Source organism: Emys orbicularis, chromosome 1 (assembly GCF_028017835.1).
Source record: "Emys orbicularis isolate rEmyOrb1 chromosome 1, rEmyOrb1.hap1, whole genome shotgun sequence".
Lineage (NCBI taxonomy): Eukaryota > Metazoa > Chordata > Testudines > Emydidae > Emys > Emys orbicularis.
The window spans coordinates 9,812,205-9,835,771 of NC_088683.1; the positions used below are offsets into that span (position 1 = coordinate 9,812,205).

The 23,567-nt window shown below is 43.7% G+C and overlaps 1 protein-coding gene across 1 annotated transcript in view; it reads right to left on the bottom strand.

Annotated features, from left to right (window-relative positions):
- The window catches only part of EXOC4 (exocyst complex component 4), a 607,048-nt gene that overhangs the window by 93,439 nt on the left and 490,042 nt on the right, over window positions 1-23,567 (bottom strand). The window contains exons 12-13 of the mRNA XM_065409076.1: window positions 17,546-17,682; window positions 9,514-9,669 (exon numbers count right to left, since the gene is read on the bottom strand). Coding sequence (XP_065265148.1) covers window positions 9,514-9,669; window positions 17,546-17,682 — 293 coding nt within the window. The remainder of the gene's footprint in view (window positions 1-9,513; window positions 9,670-17,545; window positions 17,683-23,567) is intronic.

The window sequence follows — 23,567 nt, forward strand, 5'->3', positions numbered from 1 at the left end:
AAGAGGTGAACGTATGTGCGGTGGCCCATGGGAAGCATAATATAGAATAATAATACTTATCACTTAGGTGGCACCTCTGCAAATACTAATTATTCTTCAGAACCCCTGTGGTAGGTATTTCCCCATCTGACAGATGGTGAAACTGTGGGACAGAGCGGTTAAGTGACTTGCCCAAGACCACATAGCACATAAGTGTCAGAGCAGATGTAAGAGCACAAGAGTTTCTGGATCCCAGCTCTGAGTTAAACCAATGAGACTGCGCTGCCTCAGAGGAAATATACATTTATAATTGCTATGCTTGCCGGCATCCCCGATACCACTCAATTCTTGCAGCCTATATGGTACACCAGTGAGAAAGAAGGATTTCCTTTGTGTGTTGAAAAAGATGCCCCATCGTTTCCTCAGCAAGCTAGTTAGACGGAAGGCCGGGATTCCCCCGCTGGCCAACTGTATAGGAAATGGCCTAAAATCACACAGCAAGTGCAGAATAGAACTTTGATTTCCTGACATATAGCTCTATTCTTTAGCCACAAAGTCAACCTTCTAGCTTAGCTCTGGCTGAGACTTGGAGACTACATTTAAAAGCTTTATACAAAAGTTACCAAGGCAGACGCCTTTCACTTGAATTGAAAGAAACAAACCAAAAATCCTACAAAAAATATTGTTCTTGTTTATCAAAAAGAATTTAGAAAAACGGTCCTGGCTTCACTTCAGTTGCCTTCTCTGTTCCAAACGTGGTCCGAGGATCATCAAGATATTGTCCAAGCACCAAAACAAAGACCAACAAGAGTGGGTGTTATCTGCCAAAGGAATCACTCTAACATGACGCTCTGCAACAAGACCAATAAAAGCAAATTCAATAACTTTTTACAGAATTTGTGGTCTCATTTGTTGCAAAGTAGTTGCAAAGATTCAGGGGCGGCTCTAGCTTTTTTGCCGCCCCAAGCATGGCAGGCAGGCTGCCTTCGGCGGCATGCATGCGGGAGGTCCCCGGTCCCGCGGATTCGGCGGCATGCCTGCGGGAGGTCCCCGGTCCCGTGGATTCGGTGGCATCCCTGCAGGAGGTCCCCGGTCCCGCAGCTTCGGCGTACCCGCCGCCGAATTGCCGCCAAATCTGTGGGACCGGCGGACCTCCCGCAGGCATGCCACCGAAGGCTGCCTGACTGTCGCCCTCGGAGGGACTGGCAGGGCACCCCCTGCGGCTTGCCGCCCTAGGCACGCGCTTGGTGCGCTGGTGCCTGGAACCGCCGCTGCAAAGATTCAACTTGTGAGGACATTTCTCTGAACTTCCACACAACAACACAGTCGAGAAAAACCAACAAAGCTACGCTGCTTTACAGTACTGCGCATCTAGCCCTCTCTAACACTGACCTAAACTGGAGGGTCACTGAGATTTGAAACAAATATCTCACTTGATTCCAGGGATCTGTAAGAGAGAAGAGCAAGATCAGCTCTGGACAGCTACACATCTAAGGGGTCACAGGACCATAAGACAGTGGATCACTAATTTATTCTTAAAATAATAAAATAAGAAGGATAATGCATCACATGTTGTTCTTTGTTCATTTCCTGGACCAGTCTAATTCAGTTTCAATTATGTTGCCTAATGTACCATTGTGCATTAGCAAATGTCTTGTAGTATGCTGTGTACCAGTAACAAGGCTTAGCAGAGCCCCAGGACGGTTGCTAAGTTCATTTCAATGGAGGATGCATCTTGCAAGAGTAACGAATCTGAAAGTGGGTATTAAATTTCCTCATGCCTCAGCAATGTCTCTGAGGGTTGAATCATGAGTCTATGTAATCCACAGAAAGAGGAAAGGAAAAGACACTTCTCTGCAATCACAGAACAAGTGCAGCACAAACAAATTGTCGCACCTCTGTGCTTCAAATGGAGGGACTGTCCCCTGACGTTGAAGTGGATCTCAGGCTTCCAGTGCCCATTTAGTTCTAGGCCTCACTGCTGAGATTCCCAACAAGGGGATTTTTCTGAGGTAGATGTTTTCCACGGGGATTGGACAGAAATCCACAAACTAATTTCACGTAGGCCACGCAACAGCCATCAGATGGTGACAACTTGCAGCCATGATAGACCTAGGCTGCACACTGCCTAGCAAGCAGGAGTGCCTCAGCCTGCGCTCAGGCAAGGCGGGTGAGGTAATATCGTTTATTGGACCAACTTCTGTTGGTGAGAGAGACAAGCTTTCGAGCTTACACAGCTCTTCATGTCTGGGATCAGTCAGTGAGTCTAACTGGTGTGAGGAAAGAACCCTAACCCACCCCGAAGTCAGATTCCTAGATTTGTCCTGATTCCACACTGCGTAATCACAAAGGTCACTTTTCAGCACCACCAAAAAGGCCCTTAAATGCCAATTTTAGTACAGTTGTCACTTTAGGCACACAGGAATTGTCATTAGTCCATTTAGTCTGCCATCCTCCCTCCCGCTGCACCACAACAGATGGTTGTGTTAGAAAGTCACTTGATTTCTGACATTCTGGTTCAGGACTGGTCCAGCTAAATCTGGCATTCTGCCCCTAGCATGGGCCTGATACTTCAGAAGAAGGAAACATCAATAACTAAACATCGCCAAGTGTGCATGTTGCACATGGATGAGAGGAGGAAATAGGAGAAGAGATTTCTTCCTTGACCTTTTGCTGGCATGAGGTTTGAGTATCTTCATCATTAACTCAGCTTGCACTGGTAAAGATATTAATGACCACTACTCTTCGAGATCCACCTCCACCACAACTCTTAAGAAATCAGTCAATTTAAGATGGCTACATTCAGGACTGTTAGCATTTTAAACATCTATAGTAATAACAAATTGCAGATGTATGTTTGTATATAAATATTATGGTGGAGCAGGAGCTCTGTTATAATTAAGATTCAGAGTCAATTAAGATTGAGAGTTTAAAAGTCTACTATTCTAAGTGCTCTAAAAGCCACACAATAGGTCAGATTGTCTTGAAATTTGCTCTGCCTCATGGGGGGTGTGGGGTAGGGTTAGTGGTCCAAATGTGGGGCCTCTCCAATATGTGCTTACAAAAATCACCTGTGTTCTAATTTTTTTTGTTTTGCACACACCTGGGCTCAAACTAGGGCTCTAATCATCCCCAAACTGATCTCAGCCGCTTGGGATTTCTCTCAGCTACTACATGACACCCCTTGCCCCTTTGGGGTATGTGTGTGTGTTTGTGTTATACTAAATACGTTATTCAGGGTTAATTAGGAACTCCAGCGCATCAGTAGTTCAAGTCAAAAAGAATGAAATGCTCATATGCAGCAAGACTAGGGCTCTGCTGACAGTGAAAGGATTTGCAGACTCTCACAGTAACTGCTTTCAGAGTAGCAGCCGTGTTAGTCTGTATCCGCAAAAATAACAGGAGTACTTGTGGCACCTTAGAGACTAACAAATTTATTAGAGCATAAGCTTTCGTGGGCTACAACCCACTTCTTCGGATGCATATAGAGTGAACCATATATTGAGGAGATATATATACACACACATACAGAGAGCATGAACAGGTGGGAGTTGTCTTACCAACTCTGAGAGGCCAATTAAGTAAGAGGAAAAAAAACTTTTGAAGTGATAATCAAGATGGCTCAGTACAGACAGTTTGATAAGAAGCAAGTGTGAAAATACTTACAAGGGGAGATAGATTCAATGTTTGTAATGGCTCAGCCATTCCCAATCCCTATTTAGCCCTGAGTTGATTGTGTCTAGTTTGCATATCAATTCCAGCTCAGCAGTCTCTCGTTGGAGTCTGTTTTTGAAGTTTTTCTGTTTTAAGATAGCCACCCGCAGGTCTGTCAAAGAATGGCCAGACAGGTTAAAGTGTTCTCCCACTGGTTTTTGAGTATTATGATTCCTGATGTCAGATTTGTGTCCATTAATTCTTTTGCGTAGAGACTGTCCGGTTTGGCCAATGTACATGGCAGAGGGGCATTGCTGGCACATGATGGCATATATCACATTGGTAGATGTGCAGGTGAACGAGCCCCTGATGGTATGGCTGATGTGATTAGGCCCTATGATGGTGTCACTTGAATAGATATGTGGACAGAGTTGGCATCGGGCTTTGTTACAAGGATAGGTTCCTGGGTCAGTGTTTTTGTTCAGTGATGTGTGGTTGCTGGCTCGAGGTGATAGCTGTGGCCATGTGAGCCCCCCCCCCTTAGCAGTTTTCAGAGGATGTGTGGGGTAAATGTTCCTTGCTCTCTGCCTGCATTCTGCAGGGACTTCTGTTGAAGGTTTTGCCCGGAGACAGAAATGTCCAGTTTAAAAGTGGGTAATATTTCAAAGTGCTCTAGAAAACCACAGGCAGACGCAGATTTTACTTTAGAAGTAGAGTCCAGGAAATTAAATTAAATTGGTGTTTGTTTTGGTGCTTGGACGATATCTTGATGATCCTCGGACCACGTTTGGAACAGAGAAGGCAACTGAAGTGAAGCCAGGGCCATTTTTCTAAATTCTTTTTGATAAACAAGAACAATATTTTTTGTAGGATTTTTGGTTTGTTTCTTTCAATTCAAGTGAAAGGCGTCTGCCTTTCATTAAATTAAATAGAGAGATGATGAAATACTCCAGTAAGCACTCTGGATCTCCACTCTCCTCCCCGCTCCTGCCTCCAGCTTGTACATGCACTTCTCACAGTCCCACCAGCTCCCCACCTCCCATTGCCCGTCCAAGCTTACCAGGGGCATGGGGTGGCAAGGAGGAGGATGGAGCTGGTGTGAGAGTGGGGGGCTCAGAGCAGCGGGAGCATGTGGGCGGTCAGAGCAATGGGTGTGATGGAGGGAATGCTGGAGCAGTGTCAGAGCAGCGGTGGTGTAACACCTTTGGGACCAGTAAAACCACACTGGGCACAGTGGGGAATGTGTGTGGGGTGTTGAAGCAGTACAATGAAGAGTGGTGTAGAAAGGAGAGGGTCAGAGATGCAGAGTGAGGATTGTTGGGGGCTTCAGCTCTGTGCCCCCAAATTCCCCTCACCCCCAGGTCTGTCTCCCCATCTGAAAAATGCCCCTACTTACTCCATGCTAGTCTCCGGACTGTTCCTGCATCCTTTCCCCAGCTCCTCAACCTGCAGGTCCCATTCTAACACCCACCTCTCTATAAGGAGAAGGCTGAGGAGGGAGAACTGGGCTGTGGTGGACAAGCAGAGAGACAGGAAATGATACAGGGGCAGTGAAGCGACTAACATGCAGCCAGTGCATTCTGTGGGCTGGATAATCATTGCCAAGGAGCCAGAGGCAGTGGAGGGGGAGAGTTGGGTGGTGGTACATGGGGATGCAGAGACATACTTGCAGAGAACAAACCAAAGGCCCAAAATCTTTGTTAACACAGAGTTAGCTTGGTGGTACCTTGTGCCCTTTTGGAACATTGTGTTCAGCTAACCTCAAACCTCTGAAAACCATAATATACAGAGTTATGGTTCATGCCATCCCCACAATGCATCCTTAGCGCTGCCCTTTATGAGTGATGCTCCAGTACACCAGTAACACCCCCCACCCTCCCAGCATTCTGATTTTACAGATGCTGGGAGCTGAGCACATGGGCACTGTAGGACAGATTTCCCCAAAGTAAAGATGCAATTTATTCAGACAGAAACGATACACAGAGTGATCAGATGGGCTCATAAAGGATCAGATTCTCCCTTACTCACATTGAGTAGTACCTTATTCAGTGAGTAGCCGTCGTGAAATGAAAAGGGCAACTTAGGACGTAAGGCACTACTTGGCCAGAGTAAGAACGGCAGAATCTGGCACTACAAATTTAGTACAAAGTTATAAATCAGATCCCAATACCATTAACCGTCACAATAAGAAGGGCCAGATTCTCAGCTGGTGGAAACCGGCATAGCACCACTGACTTCAGTCTGAGAATCTGGTGCAAAGTTAGGAGTTCCGACACCAAAACAAGACCATATTGGGAGGAGTTCAAGTCACCCAATTATCCTTATTGTACCAGCAGATGTGTTACTTGAGATCTGCAGCCAAATACATTCTGCTCTATCATCATCTCCATCCTGGAGAGCTCCTCAAACACAGCTCAGCGTGAGGTTTGCAGTGAAATGATTTTCACCCTGTGAACTCCCAGGATGCTGGGATGAGCAACACGGGTGCTGCTTTCTTTTTCACAGCTCTCCTAATACGCGTTGCCTCTTTAATGTAGTGCCCTTGCCACCTCTTGTGCTACAGAGCAGCTGCAACACAGAAGACCAGGGGGTTTGCTGTGATTTGCCAGTGGTCAGATCTAACATTCTTTTCTATTCTTTCTACTCAAAGTTAAGCCTGGAAATAATACATTTTTGGTTTTTATCTCTAACGTGCCCGATTCAGTAATGAACCGAATGCTAACCTTTATACAGCAAGAAGGGCACTTTATTTCACATCCAGCCAAGTGCCAAATAGCCTTCCCAGCTTCAAAAACTAATTATATCAGGAGAGGCATGACTGTTCTTTCCTTCCTGTCCTTGCCAAGTTCCAAACTACTATAATATGCTCAATCAGGTCTCTTTTGTCTATCCAACCACACAAGAATATTAATGGGGAGATTCACCCACTCCCTACCCTGACTTTTGACATCTAATCACAACAGAGATAGTGGCAGGTTAAAGACAACAGAATCAATCACTGTTAACAGAGATATGCATGAGGTTTTTGTAATGACACTATTTTGATTCTTCACTCTAATTAAGCTAATGAGTCACAGGAAACCTAAGGAAAAGAAAAAAATTAACAGTACTCCCCCACCCCCATCCTCCAAAGACTAGTGTTAAAACTACAGAACATAACTGAATTAAGATACTTAAAGGGATATTGTCAAATAGTTTAAGTACAACTGTGGCAGGGCGTTGCTCCTTCCCCAGACTGGGTGCCTGGCACTGCCTTGCCTCAGTTTCTTTCCTTTCAATCAAAATGCAACACAGCAGGGATGGGGGGTGGAGGGTGTTTCAAATCAGATCTCTGGGATCTGATTTATTAGCAAAACATTCACCTCCACACAAGTCTTTTTCCAGGCTCCAATAGTCCACCCAGCCCTCTCCCCAGTGCTTGCTCCCTTACTGCTAACATAGTCCTAACATCCCATGGAGAGTTTCACAGGAGAAACTCTTCCTATCACACACCTTAGTCTCTGCTGTCTTCCCACTGCTGCCCTCCTAGACAGAGTGAGAGAGAGACATCCCCTTCCTCCCCGCTGACTCTGCCCCCCCTTAGTGCTACTGCCCTTGGTGCACCCCAGCTGTGCCTTTCCCAGGCTTAACTCTTTCCCTGCTAGCTCAGGAAGAAGGTCTGTGCACCTTGTCATACCAATATATGAAGACGGTTAAATAGCAAGGTAATATGCATCTTTAAAATACCTTGGATGATTAGATAACAAACAATTGGACCTAGCAGGCTCATGAGTCAGTGAGAAATTAACCTCCACCTGAATTTCTGTGGGACCCATAAAAACAATGTATTGTTTCCCCCTGGCTCTGCGGCAACAGTTAGACAGTGAATGTTATTCCCAGAGTTGCTCTCATATATCGATGCTACCAAGGTGTAAACAATGACAGAAGCAAAAAAACACATTAACTTGAGCTCTCAGAGTAATGATGATAGCGATTAGCTAAATGGGAAAATAGGACAAAACCTGGAGAAAGAATTAAATGCTATTTTCCAGCTTCCAGGAGAAATTAGACATCGAATAGCTTCCTAAGGAAAGTTTATAAGTCACATTGCTTATGAAGAAATTTCAATCAATGGATAGTAAAATTAAAAAATAAGAAAAAAAACCTGACATTAAGGTTGAAATCTTGGGGGCACCACTGAAGCTGATGAAAATTTTGCTACTCATTTCAATGTGGCCAGGATTTTATCCTAAGACTTTAACTTTGATCAGTATGATCCAGCATTAGCCATAAGAAAACCAAATAGTGGAAGGAAAGGAAAGATGTTAAGACCAGCTTTAACCCTAGCTGTAGGAAAGGAGGGATAATTCATGAAGGCTAAAACCATAAGAATTGCAAGTTTACTTCACAAGCAATACATGTTTTTCTCTCCCAGACTCCCAAATATCAAACAGAATTTTTAAAATATACTGACACCAATACTGCATGAGCAAACAGTTCTTCAACTACCCGTGATTTACGTTGTTAATCATTCCTTTCTCTAAACTGCATCATCTTTATTTTATCGTTCTTGCATTCACTGAATAAGTAAAAAGATAATTTGGGTGAATTAGATTAATTTTAAACAGCTTCACTTGCTCTTACAATATTATAGCTAAATGCCAATCAAAGAAACGATGAATAGTGATGGGAAAGCACAGGCTTGTGGCTAACCAGAAATGTAAAGATGACTAGCTTCTTCAGCATAAGCCAATGATTCATAGACACTGACTGTTGTTCACTGTGAAGCAATCTGATCATTTATCTTTTAAATAGTTTGGAACGTTACATGTTTTGGTTCGCGTTAATATGGAAGATAAAAACCCACCGTGCTGTTTGGGTTTAGGTGATCTTCCAAAGATTCCCATTGAGGTTTGCTAGTAGCTGGGAAGAGTCTTAGGATATGTTTACATTGAAATTGGAGGTGTGATTGCAACCCAGGTAGTGTGACTGAAAATAGTGGAGAAGACACTGTGGCATGGAACCAGAAGCAGGCTAGCAACGTGAGTGAATACGCAGGGTTCTGGGCAGGCATGCAAGCCTGTGTTGCCGTGCCTTCACTGCTGTTTTAGCTAGATTGAAGCTAATGTGGCTATGCCTACCGAAGCTGCAACCACACCTTTGATTGCAGGTAGACACATCCATCCATATTCCATTCCATTCTGTAACGGACTGGCCCTCATTGCAGCTCCATCCTCACTTGTTCTCAGCTTTCCCTTTCAGTCACCCCCAATGTCCTGTGACCACCATCGCCCCTTTCGTTTCCCATGAACCCAAAGCTCCCTTTGTGCCAGTTCCTGTCATGGTTCAAAGGGCTTCCAGCAGAGGTAGAATTCCACTCCTTTTCTTTTCCTCCCGCCTGGCTCTCGGGAGTGGAAGATCTCCACTTCCTCCTCTCTCCATCCTGGCTGTTAGGAAAGGGATAACTAAGGGCAGGTTTCTCTGCCCACCCACAGCAAGCAGAGCACATGTCGATGGAGCTCAGCAACATATCAAGAAGTATGAGATTCCTGCTGGTGACCTGCTTCAAGACTGCAATCCACAGAATAGGAATCATTACCAAGTATTAGGCAGTTGCATAGGGATTCTTTGTACTGTTACACCCCAGTTCAGCAAGCCACTTCAGCATGTGCTTAACTTTAAACTCATGCATAAATCTCATGGAATTAAATGGCACTTAAGTCCATGCTTAAATGCTTTGCTGAATAAGAATGGACTTAAGCATATGCGTAAGCGGTTTATGTTCTGGGGTCATAAACACTAGCCAAACTTTAAAAAGAAAGAGGTAATTTGTATAACTATAATCCATTGTTGTTACCGTAGCGTCAAGGCGTATTAGAACATCAACTAAAAATATGTTACCTTATAAAGTCTTCCTCTTCTTCTCTCTTTGGTCTGAGTTGCTTGGGCTGGGCCATGTTGATCCAGTTGGGCAGAGATTTCAAGAGCCTGGTAATGTCGTCATCTTTTGCCCAGGATGCACTGATAACCAGCTTTTCATCTGACTGAGCAATGCTCCTAAGCGAAACCAACAATGGTCACGTTAGGAAAAGGGCAAATCTTACTTGTCGTGTGGGTAATGGCTTCACAGATATTTGATACTCTCTCCTTTACATTATAAAAATGTACAGTACTAATGAACATTCCATGAGGAGGTCAACAAAGAGTGTAACTCTCCATTTATCCACTGGATGGCAGCAGTAAGGGCAACTGCAGTGCAAGATTCTCCACACTGCCCCTGCCTATGCACTTCTATTACGTTCTTTGAAGGGACAATAGAGGTAAGATCCTCAGATTCCTTGAAGTCAATGGTGCTACACTGATTTACACCACATGAAGAGCTCATCCAGAGCGGAGAGAATAGCTGATTTTTTTTTTTGGTGGCTGAACTGAAAAATCCCGCCAAATTCAGTTAGTTTTGAACCCAAACAGATTTTTTTGTTTGTTTTTTTCTTACCAAAAGAAAAACAAACAAATACAAAAAACAGTTTTTGGTTGAACAAAATGTTTCAGTCAGCCTTAAATGAATTTTTTTCACTTTTTTGTTATGATACAGGTTTTCCACTCTTTTCTGGTTTCCTTAAAATAAACATAGTTACATTTCAAAACACAGTTTCAAAATGAAAAGCTGAAAGGGGCCTTTTGAAAATGTTGAAACAAACCATTTTGACTTTTTAAAAAAAATCCTTATTTTTTATTTGGCTGAAACTATTCACTGAATTTGACCCCAAACTGCATTTTCAGCAAATTTACTATTCAACCAAAATTTTTTGCTCATCTCTAATCTTGTCTAATATGGGCAGAGGGTAGTTTAGTCTCCATGGCTCATTTGCTCTTTGGAATTTCTGCTGAGATTGCTAACTAGTGCCAACTCTGCCATGACCTCATGCCATATGGGTATCTGTCCAGCAAGGACTGGGTGAAAACCATCAACTTATTTCATACTAGTTGTCAGACAGTTGTCCAATGGCAGTAGCTTTGGGAGTATATCTGAGGCAGTGGCTAGGAGATTAATGGTTCTGTAGCCTACTCCCAGTTGTTTGAAGCATCTAATATGAGATATATCAGCTAAACAGTTTGTGTAGACCTGAATCAAAGATTATACTGCATTCTAATTACAAAGACTTTCCTGTTTAACATTTTTGGCAGTATAACGAATGTCTATGCTCTTGAAAACCATGCTGGTAATTCCAGGTGACAGAAGGGACATTTCATATAAAGGTGCTGATTAGCACCTCTTTTCCCAGCTGAAATTACGCAGGGATGAATAGCAGCATATGACCTAGCACATATAACCTCCCCACTTGTTCTCCACTGACCACCAGTGCCCCAGTTGGAGGAAATTAAGAACCATGGATTGGTGGGCTTCACTTCTTGTGAAGTGGTCAGTAGTTTGAAAGGAGCTGAGAAACACTGCTCTAGTGGTTAAAGGAGGGGAGCGCGAGTCAGAGTTCACAGGCTCACGGGCTGTGTTCCAGCTCCATCACTGACTTTCTGTGTGACCTTAAGCATGTCCCCAAAGCTTTCTGTGCTTCTGTTGGTCCATCTATGAAGTCTGTGCATGGTGAGCAGCAGGTTGTGGATGTGGAGGCTACATGCAGGACCCAGTAATGTTAACAGCAAGGTAGTGTGTGTGGCAGTCAAGCCCCTTGTGTACTCACTCTTACTCTGAGGAGCATGGGGTAGGCAGAAAATGGGCAGGGTATGAGAAGAAAGGAAACATCTCAAGAGACATGGGTTTAAGCATGATCCTCCTCCTACTGAGATGTTGAGCTACAGATTAAAGCTGAATCAAGTTCCCCTCAGCTCCCAGCACAACTCATCGCTTTTCATCCGACCTGCACTGGGCCTAAATGAGAATACCACACCTCCCCGAGGGGTAGTAAGAATCTAAATTAATTAATGTTTGTAAAATGTTTTGAGACCCTTAAGACGGAAGGTGCTGAAGAAGTATACCTGTTATGTTCCTTATTTCCAGTTAGTGCAATGGGAACCCTAAGGATATTTGCCCCAGACCTGCCATGGCTGGTATGGCCTTGACACAAAACCAACCTTCTCTAACACCAACTTAAAACACTTCCGTCATTAGCCAAGTGTTAGTGACTAACTGGTGATTTTTGAGAGGCTTTATGGTGTGTGGAAAAGCCACCCTTATTTTAAATCCTTATATTAAACCCTAAATTCTCAAATACACACCATTTGCGAAAGTGAATTGCTTTCTGCTTGTCACATATACTTGCAGATGAGCTTCACTTTTCTACCCTAATATTTCATGTTTAATCTGCCACAGACAAAATGAAGCACTTTTGTTTTCAGCAGCACAAGATCTCAATGTCTGAATATCAATTTTGCCTCCTACTACTATTTGGAACTTTGCATTTTTTCACTGGTAAAAATGGAATCTAACTAAAACCTTATTTAAAAAACACTCCACAAATAACCCAACAACAAAGCAAAAATGCAGGTAAAAGTTGTCTTGAACAAAAATGCTGCACCATTGTATACAGAGTCAGAAATCAATGTTTCCTATTAATTTATTATTAAATTATTATTATTAGACATTTGAGATAGAAAAGGCCAATGTGGTCATTTCCGTCCATTTCCCCTGCTAATGCAGGATGACTGTTCCCTATACTATATTAGCTAGTGCTTTGTCCAGTCAAAATTTAAATGACTGAAGCAATGGAACTACTACTACTTCCTTGAAAGTCTATTTCACAGTCGAACAAATCTAACTCTGGGGGAAAAAACCCCTGATACGATGTCTACGTTTTTCTCAGCTTAATTTTATTCCATTACTCCCAGTTACATCCCTTGTAACAGCCTCAATTCCTCACTGCCCTTACTGTTCACACTCTTCAATTATTTATAGACCATTATCATATCCTTTCAGATGCCTAGGATCGAATGCAGTCTTCGGGAGCATTCTCACCAGCATTGTACAGAGAAAGACATAGTTACCTGTCTGCTTTACAATGTGAGACATCAGCTGCTCAAAATCACATGGGCTTTTTTGTTTTGTCACTGCCATACTGAACTGCAAGCTCAGATCCAATGTATTGTCTGTCTATTCTTTTCCAGCATCATGGCCTTTCAAGAGTCTTTTTCCTATTGTTCTTGATTATCTGGCTTCAGAAGCATTAGTTTGTATCCTTCACTTTTGCATTATATCCTGTTCATGGGGCCATATACAACTGGTGCTTTAAACAGGACTCTCATGTATGTGTGCAACACCTCCTGATTTTATTGACCTGCTGTTTTTACTCCATTTACCCGCTCATTAGTGGAGATGTTAAATAGGACGGGAGCTAGCACTAATCCCTGTGGTAACTCACCAGATATCCAGCCTCTACCATCAACTGCATGGCCCTTTACCAGTACCCTTTCTTTGGTCTTTCATCTGGATTTCAGTCTACATGATAACTTCAAGTGTTGATCGAACTTAGATCTTTAATAACACATCATAAGACACTATGAAAAGCTTTACTAGAGTCCAGAATAGTTATTTACAAATACCCCTCCCACCATAAAAAACCCTGTGCAATTACTCTGCTACAGTAATGGGGTTAATCATTATCACCAGTGCCATAATCTGCTAATTAATTCACAGCTCAATGGGCCACAGACAGAGCCATCTGTGTGGCTGTTTGTACGTAGCTCCCAGGAGGGGGCAGGAAAATAGGTGTAACACTTGAACAGGTGATGGTGCACCATTGAGAAGGGCCCACCCCTCCATAGCTCAGCAAGTTTTATTCATAAAACATCTGCCAGTGGTAGTAGCCACAGATTCGCACCGTTTCCCCTTTGGAGCAGTTGTGCAGAGTGATTGCTAACGGTCTCTGGACACAGCTGGGGTGCCAAGCCTTTTCATTAGGAAAACAACTGGGGGCCAGAGGGGCTAATTGGATTCAGTTATTTCATGACAAACGCAGTCGGGAATGATATTTTCTTTTGCAGGACCAAGGTAGAAGCTACTCCGAACTTTAGCAATTGGTGATTCATAACCGTTTCCACGCTGCGATTTGTTCATGCTGGTGAGTGTTTAGAATCTATTATTAATGTGTGCTCAATACGAGCCAAAGACAGGTCCCTTCCCTGAAAAGCTTACATATCTAAATAGACAATGTACAAGCCAAAAACATACATACAAAACAGTGGGAGAAAGAAGCAAATAACAGCCACTCTTTAGGATGGAGTGAAGATGTCCGCTGGTTAGGGCACCAGCCTGAGACACTGGAGACCTGGGATAAATTCCCTGTTCAGCTGCAGACTTCCTGCATGACTATTGTTACTTGAGCTAGCTTAATCACAGCTATCTTGGCTATGTCCACAGGTGTTGCAATCACATTTCCCGATTGCAGTGTAGACATACCCTAAGTCTCTTTGTGCCTTGGTGGCACAGCAGGAATCAGTCTTTGGAAAAAATGTTTGTAGGGAATTAGAGGACTCTCTGAGGGACTGAGGGTGAGGACAGGTTGCCTGAAAGAGTTAAAAGAGGAAATCTGGCAGCTCTAACAGGATAAATCACCATGAAAAGCTAAGATCAGCTAGCTGGTTCAAGACACAGCAAGGTTTGTTTGTGGTGGAAGAGGAACATGGTGAGGAACTAAAAGAGAAAGGATTGATTGGAATCAACAAAAATGGGCAGCCACGTTGATGTGGTTAGGTCTTTTCCAGTTCCTAAAACATCGTATTGTTCTTTGCTGATATCCCCCAGCCCAGCGACAATCCTTTGGTAAAGACTGATTCGATTCAGCAAGAGACCATATTATTGATCTGGCTATGTCACCGATACCAGGGTAGGGGAAGCTGGCAAATGTTTTTTTAGTAATATTTCACTCCAACATTAAAAAAAAAACAAAACGCAAATTTCACTCTGGGCCATTTTGCGGTCCCCAATTTTGCTTTCCATGAAACACTCGTGAATGCACTCTTTGCATCCAAACATATGAATTTTCAAAATGTCGTTTTTCAGGATGAAAACTGACCTTTGCCAACATGAACATTTTAAATATAAGAAACTTTCAAGGAACATAGGACTTGCCAGATTAGCTTAGAACCAAGGTGCAGCTAGGTTAATGCCCTTTCTCTGACAGTGGCCAGTATCTGATGCTTTAGAGGAAGATGTCAGTGCCCCACAATAGGCGGATATGGGATAATCTGGCTCCCACATTAGGGCTGACTTAAACCCTGAAGCACAAGGCTTAATAACCCTGCCAAAGTTTGTTGTCTTTAATTATGACAACATGGGGTTTTCTTGATACCTACATACATATTTTGAATCTTGTCCTCACTGGAAAATTAAAATAAAACTGAAACAGAACTGGAAAAGCCTCAGATTTCAAGTTTCTGGCACAATGTGAACATTTCACATGGTCTATATCAGTCCCCTCTACCAAAGAATGAGTTTCATTTTCAGGATTCATGCAACCTTTGTCATAGGGCAGCTGAAAAACGTGGGTCCATTCCTCCAAATCAGAACACTCTGGTTAGGAATGGCCATGAATAAGTCCAGTGCTCCATACAATTCAATTCTGCTCTATACCCGCTTCGTCAAAGAAAGGTTTAAGAAATGCTGCAGGGTACAGTTAGGATTCTATACATCCAGGGAAAGTTTCTTCCTAACCACCAAAACATCCCTGTTAAACAATAGCTATTACATGGCTAAAGCTGAAAGGATTCAGGATATTGGTCATTTGGTAATCTGTACACAGCAGATTCACCACGTGAATAGAGAGGACCATATGGGCTATTTGAATTATTTTTTCTATTAGAAACACACATACACAAAGCCAAGCTAATGAACCAACTGGCCACTGCACAAGTCTTCTATTATTTACCTTTCTAGCTTATAAAGAGCCTGTCAACATGGCATCTCACTCTGTATACTACTTAGTAAGACTTGCAATGTTCATATTTGTGGTTTCCCTGAACTCCAAAGAAGATGGTAGCTCCCTTATAATGTCATTTGCTGCCCACCATCTCTATCATGCACACACAAAAACTTCCTTCCCAGAAAGCCCTTTGACTTAACCCTTATTGTACTACCACTTAAACAATTTAAGCTGTAAATTTGTAGGGCCAGATGCTTAGGTGGAGTTCCACTGACTTTAAAGGAGCTGATTTTTATCAGTTGAAGATTTAGCCTTAATATTTCCAAATATTACCAATGTTTGAAGGTGGGTCCATTAAGACTAATAGTTGGTTCACCTCTGCCCTTCCCAAAAACCTTGGGGGAAAACCATGGTTCACAGGGCAAGAGCTTTGGTGACATGAGAGCTCCCAGCAGAGGGCATTGCTACCTTATGGATTTGATCATCTCTTTGCAATATCTCAAGCTACTCTCTCTCACACACACGTATATGAAAATAGGGGTAGCAGAATTTCTCCTGTCCCTGTTATGCTCTTCTGAATCATGTGAACTGTATATAGATTTCTATTTCCGTCAGTCATTTGCTAGCAGCAAAACTAGAACATTTCCTGTTTTTCCTCCTGCTGTAATCAGGATATGGTAGTCCAAATTAGTGCTGTCCTAATTACTCCTCAGCAGGTGTCAATCCTAGGGATGGTGTCAAGAAAGCAAGCAAGCAAGATCCTTTATCAAATTCGACCAACAGCTGTAAAGAAATTACTTCCTACTGCCTGATTTCGGTCCATAAGGTTTATTGAAACAGGCATAATAAAGGAACATTAATTGTAATAATACATAATATATATGTATATAGACACGCACACCACACGTGTATGTATATGGTGTTAATAATATTCCCATAGGTAGCCCCTAACCAGATGACACTTTTCTGAATGAAATCAGGCAATAAGAAATAATTTCTTAACACTACAGGTTGAAACACGCAAAGGGATTTTACTACTTTCCCTGCTACCACCAGCTTCAATTAGCTCTTAAAAGGTACTATAATGGCCCACATTACCATAGTACCTGAGCACTTCATAGTCTTTAGTGTTTTTATCCTCACAACACCCCTGTGAAGCTTTTATCCCCATTTTACAGATGGGGGAAACCGAGACACGGGGAGACTAAGCCACTTGCCCAAGGTCACAGAGGAAGTTGGTGGCAGAGAAGGGAATTAAACCAGAGTCCCCTGAGTCCCAGGCTAGCATACTAACCACTAGCACATCCTTTATTTCCTAGCCTAGGTTCCCATGTGGTGGTGCTGTTAGACTTCAGCCCCAGAAGAGGCTGCTCTTTAGGGATGGATGAATTCAGTCCTGTATGTAAAGCACTTTAGGATCCTTTGGGGAAAATGGTGCTATAGAAATGTTAAATGTTTTTAATATTAAATAAAATCCTGTGTATACTGTGTGCATATATTATAGCCACGGACTTCAAAGCTCTTTAGGGGACTTGGATGCCCAGATTCATTAAAATGAATAGGAATTGGGCACTGAAACCAGCTGGCTTTAAAAATCTCATTCTATATACCTTGAGAACTCGTAATATGAAAAGATTCAACTTGTTTTCTCACTGCATGTAGCCAAGTATAACAGAGCTGATGTGATCAGACGGTTATGGAGACCACCCATTTTCCACCCTCCTTGCCCGATCTCCATCTTTCTGATTAAGAACAAGGACGTGTCTCTTTGGATTCTACCAACCACCTGCATCGGTGTTTTTGGAAAGTATGCATATGGGTGTGAGAAGTCACTGGGTCTTCCCAGCCTCTTGGATGGCTATTATCTCAGATTTCTCTCCCGCCCACTAACCAAGCAGACAAGCTTTCCGGGAGGAAGTAACTCCATCCTGCACATACTGAAATAAAATAACACTTCAGACCTACACATCTTTCATCTTAATCCTCCCCAACAATTTTGTGAGGTAGGGCTCATTCTCCTTATTGTATAGGAGGGTCTGGTTCCCTGGGCTAGGCTGTACCTGTAGGCAGTAGTGCAGGTTTCCTTGTAGTCCTGGAGCTTCACACACACCATGTTGAGGAACTGATCTGAATAAGCACTCAGGTCATGCATCAGGTTCATGAGGTCCTGTACGGTCTTCTCCACAATTACTGTACTCTGGAAAAGAAAGAGCATGGTGACACTACATTTTCCATACAACAAATGGAAGAAGATGTGGAGAATAGGCAAGAGAACCACAGATCACGGAAGGGATGGGTGTGACAATCTGCTGGGGAGCCATTGTGTTACCCCTCTCAGTCCCAGCAAGTGGGAGGTTTGCTGTTGCTAAGCTGTCAGCTCCTTGACACACCAACTTATGTGGCTTGCCAGCAAACTCTTCAGGACTCTGCCAGTCCAAACCTTGCCTAGCATTAAACAATCAGTGCCCCCCAATTCCTGAGTTCTGCGGAGACGTCCATCTGCAATGCTCAGCCCCTCTGACTGTAGCACCTACAAAACCTTATCAACTTTGCCGCTCCTTTAAAAGAGACAGTACACAAGAGCTTATGACCTTAACTGGGGTTAACACACCCTCTATTTCAATCAAAGCACGCATTTGGTTCATGGTAAAAGTAAAACAAGTTTATAAACAAAATGACACTGATTTAAGTGATATCAAGTATAAGGATTGAAATAGTTACAAAGAAACAAAAGTAAAAACACACCTGTAAGACTTCAGTCTAGCTTAACAAACTACAGCCCTTTGTTCAAAGATGGTTTTTTTACCAGTCTTTCCTCCAGCATGGCTGATTAGACCTTTAGCTCTTCTGGTGAAGGATAATTTAGGGGTTCACTCCCCCTCTCCTTACAGTCCAGTAAGCCTTTGAAATGTATCCTTCTAAAATGTATGCCTAGATAAAGTTCCTTTCCCCTGCTGATTGTAGACGCCATGCTGGTCCCTCCCCTCCTGGTGATTTTTACAATGCAAATTATCTCTTCCTGCAACCTCTAATACAAATGAATAGCCCACTGAATTTGGCCCTGCCTGGTCTGAGGTGTTGGCCTCTTTCCTTTGTCTGGAGAAAACCCATTTATCAACTCTCCCGGGTCTGCCTGGTTTAAACACATTTTAGTCACATATTTCCAGCACATCTGTAAAGTTCTTTGCGGATTATCCATCCATACATAGAATCAAAGAATATCAGGGTTGGAAGGGACCTCAGGAGGTCATCTAGTCCAACCCCCTGCTCAAAACAGGACCAATCCTTAACTAAATCATTCCAGCCAAGGCTTTGTCAAGCCTGACGTTAAAAACCTCTAAGGAAGGAGTTTCCACCACCTCCCTAGGTAACCCATTCCAGTGCTTCACCACCCTCCTAGTGAAAGAGTTTTTCCTAATATCCAACCTAGACCTCCCCCACTGCAACTTGAGACCACTACTCCTTGTTCTGTCATCTGCTACCACTGAGAACAGTCTAGATCCATCCTCTTTGGAACCCCCTTTCAGGTAGTTGAAAGCAGCTATCAAATCCCCCCACATTCTTTTCTTGTGCAGACATCATGAAAGAAAATTAAGATCAGTGAGTTACTAGTTTTCCAGTGATATGTTACAATGCCAAGTTTTGGGTAAATATCACGGCAACAGTGTGCCATATGGCATTGGGGTAGTCTTAAGGTCACAATGATATTGACTAGCAATGGGTTAAAGAGCATTTCAGTTCCAGGATACTGGTTTAAATCGGATTGGGTTGATAATGGCCCAAATTAATCATCAGACAAAGACCTTTCAATGAGCTGTATCAAATGAGATGAGGGTGCTAATTCCAGTTGTTAGCAGGCAACTGACCACACCGTAAAAACTGCCACCAAAATTAGTGCTCATTGGCAGCGTTCAGAATTCAAATGGACTTTTAATACGGTGGTTCGGAAGTTGTTTAAAAAAGGAAGTAAAAATAAAGGATTAAACACAACCTTAACTTTGAATTTCCTGGATGTCATCAATCTGTGGGTATGTCTACACTACAAAATTAAATCGATTTTATAGAAGTTGATTTTTAGAAATCGATTTTATACAGTCAATTGTGTATGTCCCCACTAAGCGCATTAAGTCGGCGGAGTACGTCCTCACTACCGTGGCTAGCATCGACTTACGGAGCGGTGCACTGTGGGTAGCTATCCCACGGTTCCCGCAGTCTCCACCGCCCATTGGAATTCTGGGTTAAGGTCCCAATGCCTGATGGGGTAAAAACATTGTCGTGGGGAGTTTTGGGTACATGTCATCAGTCGCCCCTCCCTCCATGAAAGCAACGGCTGTCAATCGTTTCGCGCCTTTTTTCCTGGGTTACCCATGCAGATGCCATACCACGGCAAGCATGGAGCCCGCTCAGCTCACCGTCACGCACTTTAAAAGCTTGCTGGTGCTGTTTGCTGACTAGGTCAGACCTCAGCGCAACCAACATTCCCATTGTTATTGCTGCTTGCTGTGTGCTCCATAATATCTGTGAGAGTAAGGGAGAGACGTTTATGGCGGGGTGGGAGGTTGAGGCAAATCGCCTGGTGTCCAATTTTGAGCAGCCAGACACCAGGGCGATTAGAAGAGCACAGCAAGGCGCGCTGTGCATCAGAGAGGCTTTGAAAACCAGTTTCATGACTGGCCAGGCTACGGTGTGACAGTTGTGTGTGTTTCTCCTTGATGCAAACCCACCTCCTTTGTTGATTTTAATTCCCTGTAAGCCAACCACCCTCCCCCTTTGAAATAAAGTAGCTATTGTTTTGAAACCATGCATTCTTTCTTTATTAATTAAAAAAAAATGAGAATGGACAAGGTAGCCCAGGTGAGATGGGGGAGGAGGGAAGGACACAGCCACATTGCTTATTGTAGCCACACTAAAAATCAAACTGTTTGAATGACAGCCTTCTGTTGCTTGGGCCATCCTCTGGAGTGGAGTGACTGGGTGCCTGGAGCCTCCTCCCCGCGTTCTTGGACGTCTGGGTGAGGAGACTATGGAACATGGGGAGGAGGGTAGGCGGTTATACAATGAATGCAGTGGGGGTCTGTGCTCTTGCTGACTTTCCTGCAGCTCCAACAGACACTTCATCATGTCCGTTTGCTCCCCCGTTAGCCTCAGCATCGCGTCCTGCCTCCGCTCTTCGCGCTCACTTAATTCTTTCCTGGCCTCTGCCACTGAATGCCTCCATGCATTAAGCTGTGCCCTATCAGTGCGGGAGGACTGCATGAGCTCGGAAAACATGTCATCACGAGTGCGTTTTTTTCACCTTCTAATCTGCGATAACCTCAGGGAAGGAGATGATAGGGGGAGTGTAGAAACATTCTACGCTCTACAATTCTGGGGGGACTGCATGGTCACCTGTGCTGCTGAGTGCTGCTGAGTTCGCCAAGCTGACCAAACAGGAAATTGAATTCAAAAGTTCCTGGAGCTTTTCCTGTGTACCTGGCTAGTGCATCGGAGTTCAAAGTGCTGTCCAGAGAGGTCACATTAGAGCACTCTGGGATAGCTCCCGGAGGCCAATACCATCGAATTGCATCTGCACTACTCCAAATTCGACCCAGCAAGGTCAATTTTAGCGCTACTCCCCTCGCCAGGGAGGAGTACAGAAGTCGATTTTAAGAGCCCTTTAAGTTGACGGAACGGGGTTGGTTGTGTGGACGCATTCATTTTAAAATCGACCTAACGCGGCTAAATTCGACCTAACCCTGTAGTGTAGACCAGGCCTGTATTGTGGATCCAACCTTACAGCAGAAGCCCACCAACTCCCATTACTGACTTGAATTACTGACCACTGTGGACTACTGAGTGATGTAAAATGGACTGATAAAAAGGAAAAGCAGGAACTGTATAAAACGGTAGCGTATTGGTCTAATTATCAGGTTTGAAATCCCTAGATTTTCTAGAGCTAGAGGCCTGAATCCTGGCAGGGATGACTCAGCCATTAATCTTTCCAAAGCTGATAAACTGACTATCATACATTTTAATGGACAAGACTGAACCTCTAGGGCCTAATTTTCAGAGGTGCCAAGCACCTGCAAGCTCCCACTGACTTCAGCTGGAGTGTGGATACTCAGCAAGCCTGGCCACTACATCCTGACATGGGCGGATCCCATGGCACTTTTAATATTAGGGATTTGGCTGTTGTTTTTGTCTCCAAATTCATCTCCCTACCATTGTACAAATTGCTGTGTGTTTGGGGACAGCCACCTTCCACCCCAGGTATGTTCTGCTGGGGTGTATGGCTTGAGAAGTACTTTGGGATCCTTTTGATATGATAGGCATCATATTAAAGTAATATGAATAAGGCTGCGAGTCTGTCACGGAGGTCACGGATTCTGTGACTTTCCGTGACCTCCGTGACTTCTGCAGCGGCTTGTGCTGGCACAGGGGCTGCTTGAGCCAGGCAGCCCCTGGGCCAGCAGCAGCAATTTGGGTGTGTGGGAGGGGGCTCAGGGCTAGGCTCCCGGCCAATGGGAGCAGAGGCAGCCGGTGCTTGTGGCGGAAGCAGTGGAGCCCCTGCCTTGGCCCCTCTGCCACCTAGGAGCTGCAGGGACGTGGAGTCAGGCAGGAAGCCTCTGCCAGCCCCACCAACCCTCCCCACCTCCAGCACCAGCGCAGTTCCCGGGCCACCTCCCCAGCACCTGTGGCGCCCTGCCCAAGTTTTAGTCACGGTGGGTATTTTTAGTAAAAGTCATGGACAGGTCACGGGCCCATGAATTTTTGTTTACGGCCCGTGACCTGTCCATGACTTTTACTAAAAATACCCATGACTAAAACGTAGCCTTAAATATGAATCGCAAAAGGGCAAGTTTACTGCTTTAAAATTCTGTTTCACATCCCGAAGAACAATCTGCAGGAGCAGGGGGACCTGTATCTCTAACAACATATCTGAAGTTTGTAGAGTCACTGCACATTTTGGGATTGGTGAGTCATCTCAAGGCGACTCAATGAGATTTCCTGCATTTGTAACATAGCCCTGGGCATTTAATTTCCTTGTTTACAAACAATGGGGACGGAGTGTTACAAAAATCCTGCAATGTATAAAATGAGTTGTTAATAGGCTAGGAGAGAGCTTGAAGGATTAGTTCTGAGCTATGCACACAGGCAGAAAAAGAGACAGAGAGGCTGAAGCATTTGCCAATCCTTGTTTGATTTTAGAGCTATTGGGGTAAGTTCATCTCTGGGGTAACTCCACTAACTTCAACAGAATTACCTCAGCAGTGAATTTAGAACTCAGTCCTTTGTTTGCAGAGCAAAAATCTCATCGAAGCCCACATCAGTCTCTGCAATATCCCCACAAGCCCAACTTCCTTCTCTGCATCGATGTTCAGAGTAAAGAACTGCAACGTCACCCAGCTCCATAATGCTGTTCCTCCATATTTACCTATGAGTGACAGGAATTGATTCTGTTTTGCTACTTGTCTGTGAGCTGATAAAAAGATTCAGAAAACCTCACCCTCACTCAGTACCTAGGTTATTCTTTAACCTGTACAACGTGAGCTTTAAATGGAGCTTGGCACGTAGTGTGCTTTGTGGAGTGTGCTTGGCTAGCAATGTACTAGGGTGACAAACAACATTTCATCTCCTCTTACACCCAAATTGTGTTTTTTAAACAAACCACATGAATGAGGTAATTTATAATATAACTAGCTATATTTCAACAATAGATGTATCCAAACAAAAATATACCATTTTCCAGGCATTCTTTTTATATTGCCTCTGATATCTATTATGATGATTATTATACTATACAGTAGACACACGTCAGTAGCAACCTATCGGTGCTCTTTTGCTATGTTGCTCCTTAAGAGGCTGTTGCTGTTATGGGGAGTGTCGATAATGCACATTAGGGAAAGCGTTCCCAAGGGAAATGTTGCTCGTAAGCAGCAGTTGCTCTTACAAAGTCTTGCTGCAAACAAGCGTCTGCTGTAATAGCTATTAGAGACTCAACTATAGAGAGGCCCCATTGTGGTAGATGCTCTACATACAGACAGTAAAAAACAAACCCGGCCCCAAAGAGCTTACGATATAAAAGACAAATTCTAGTGGGTG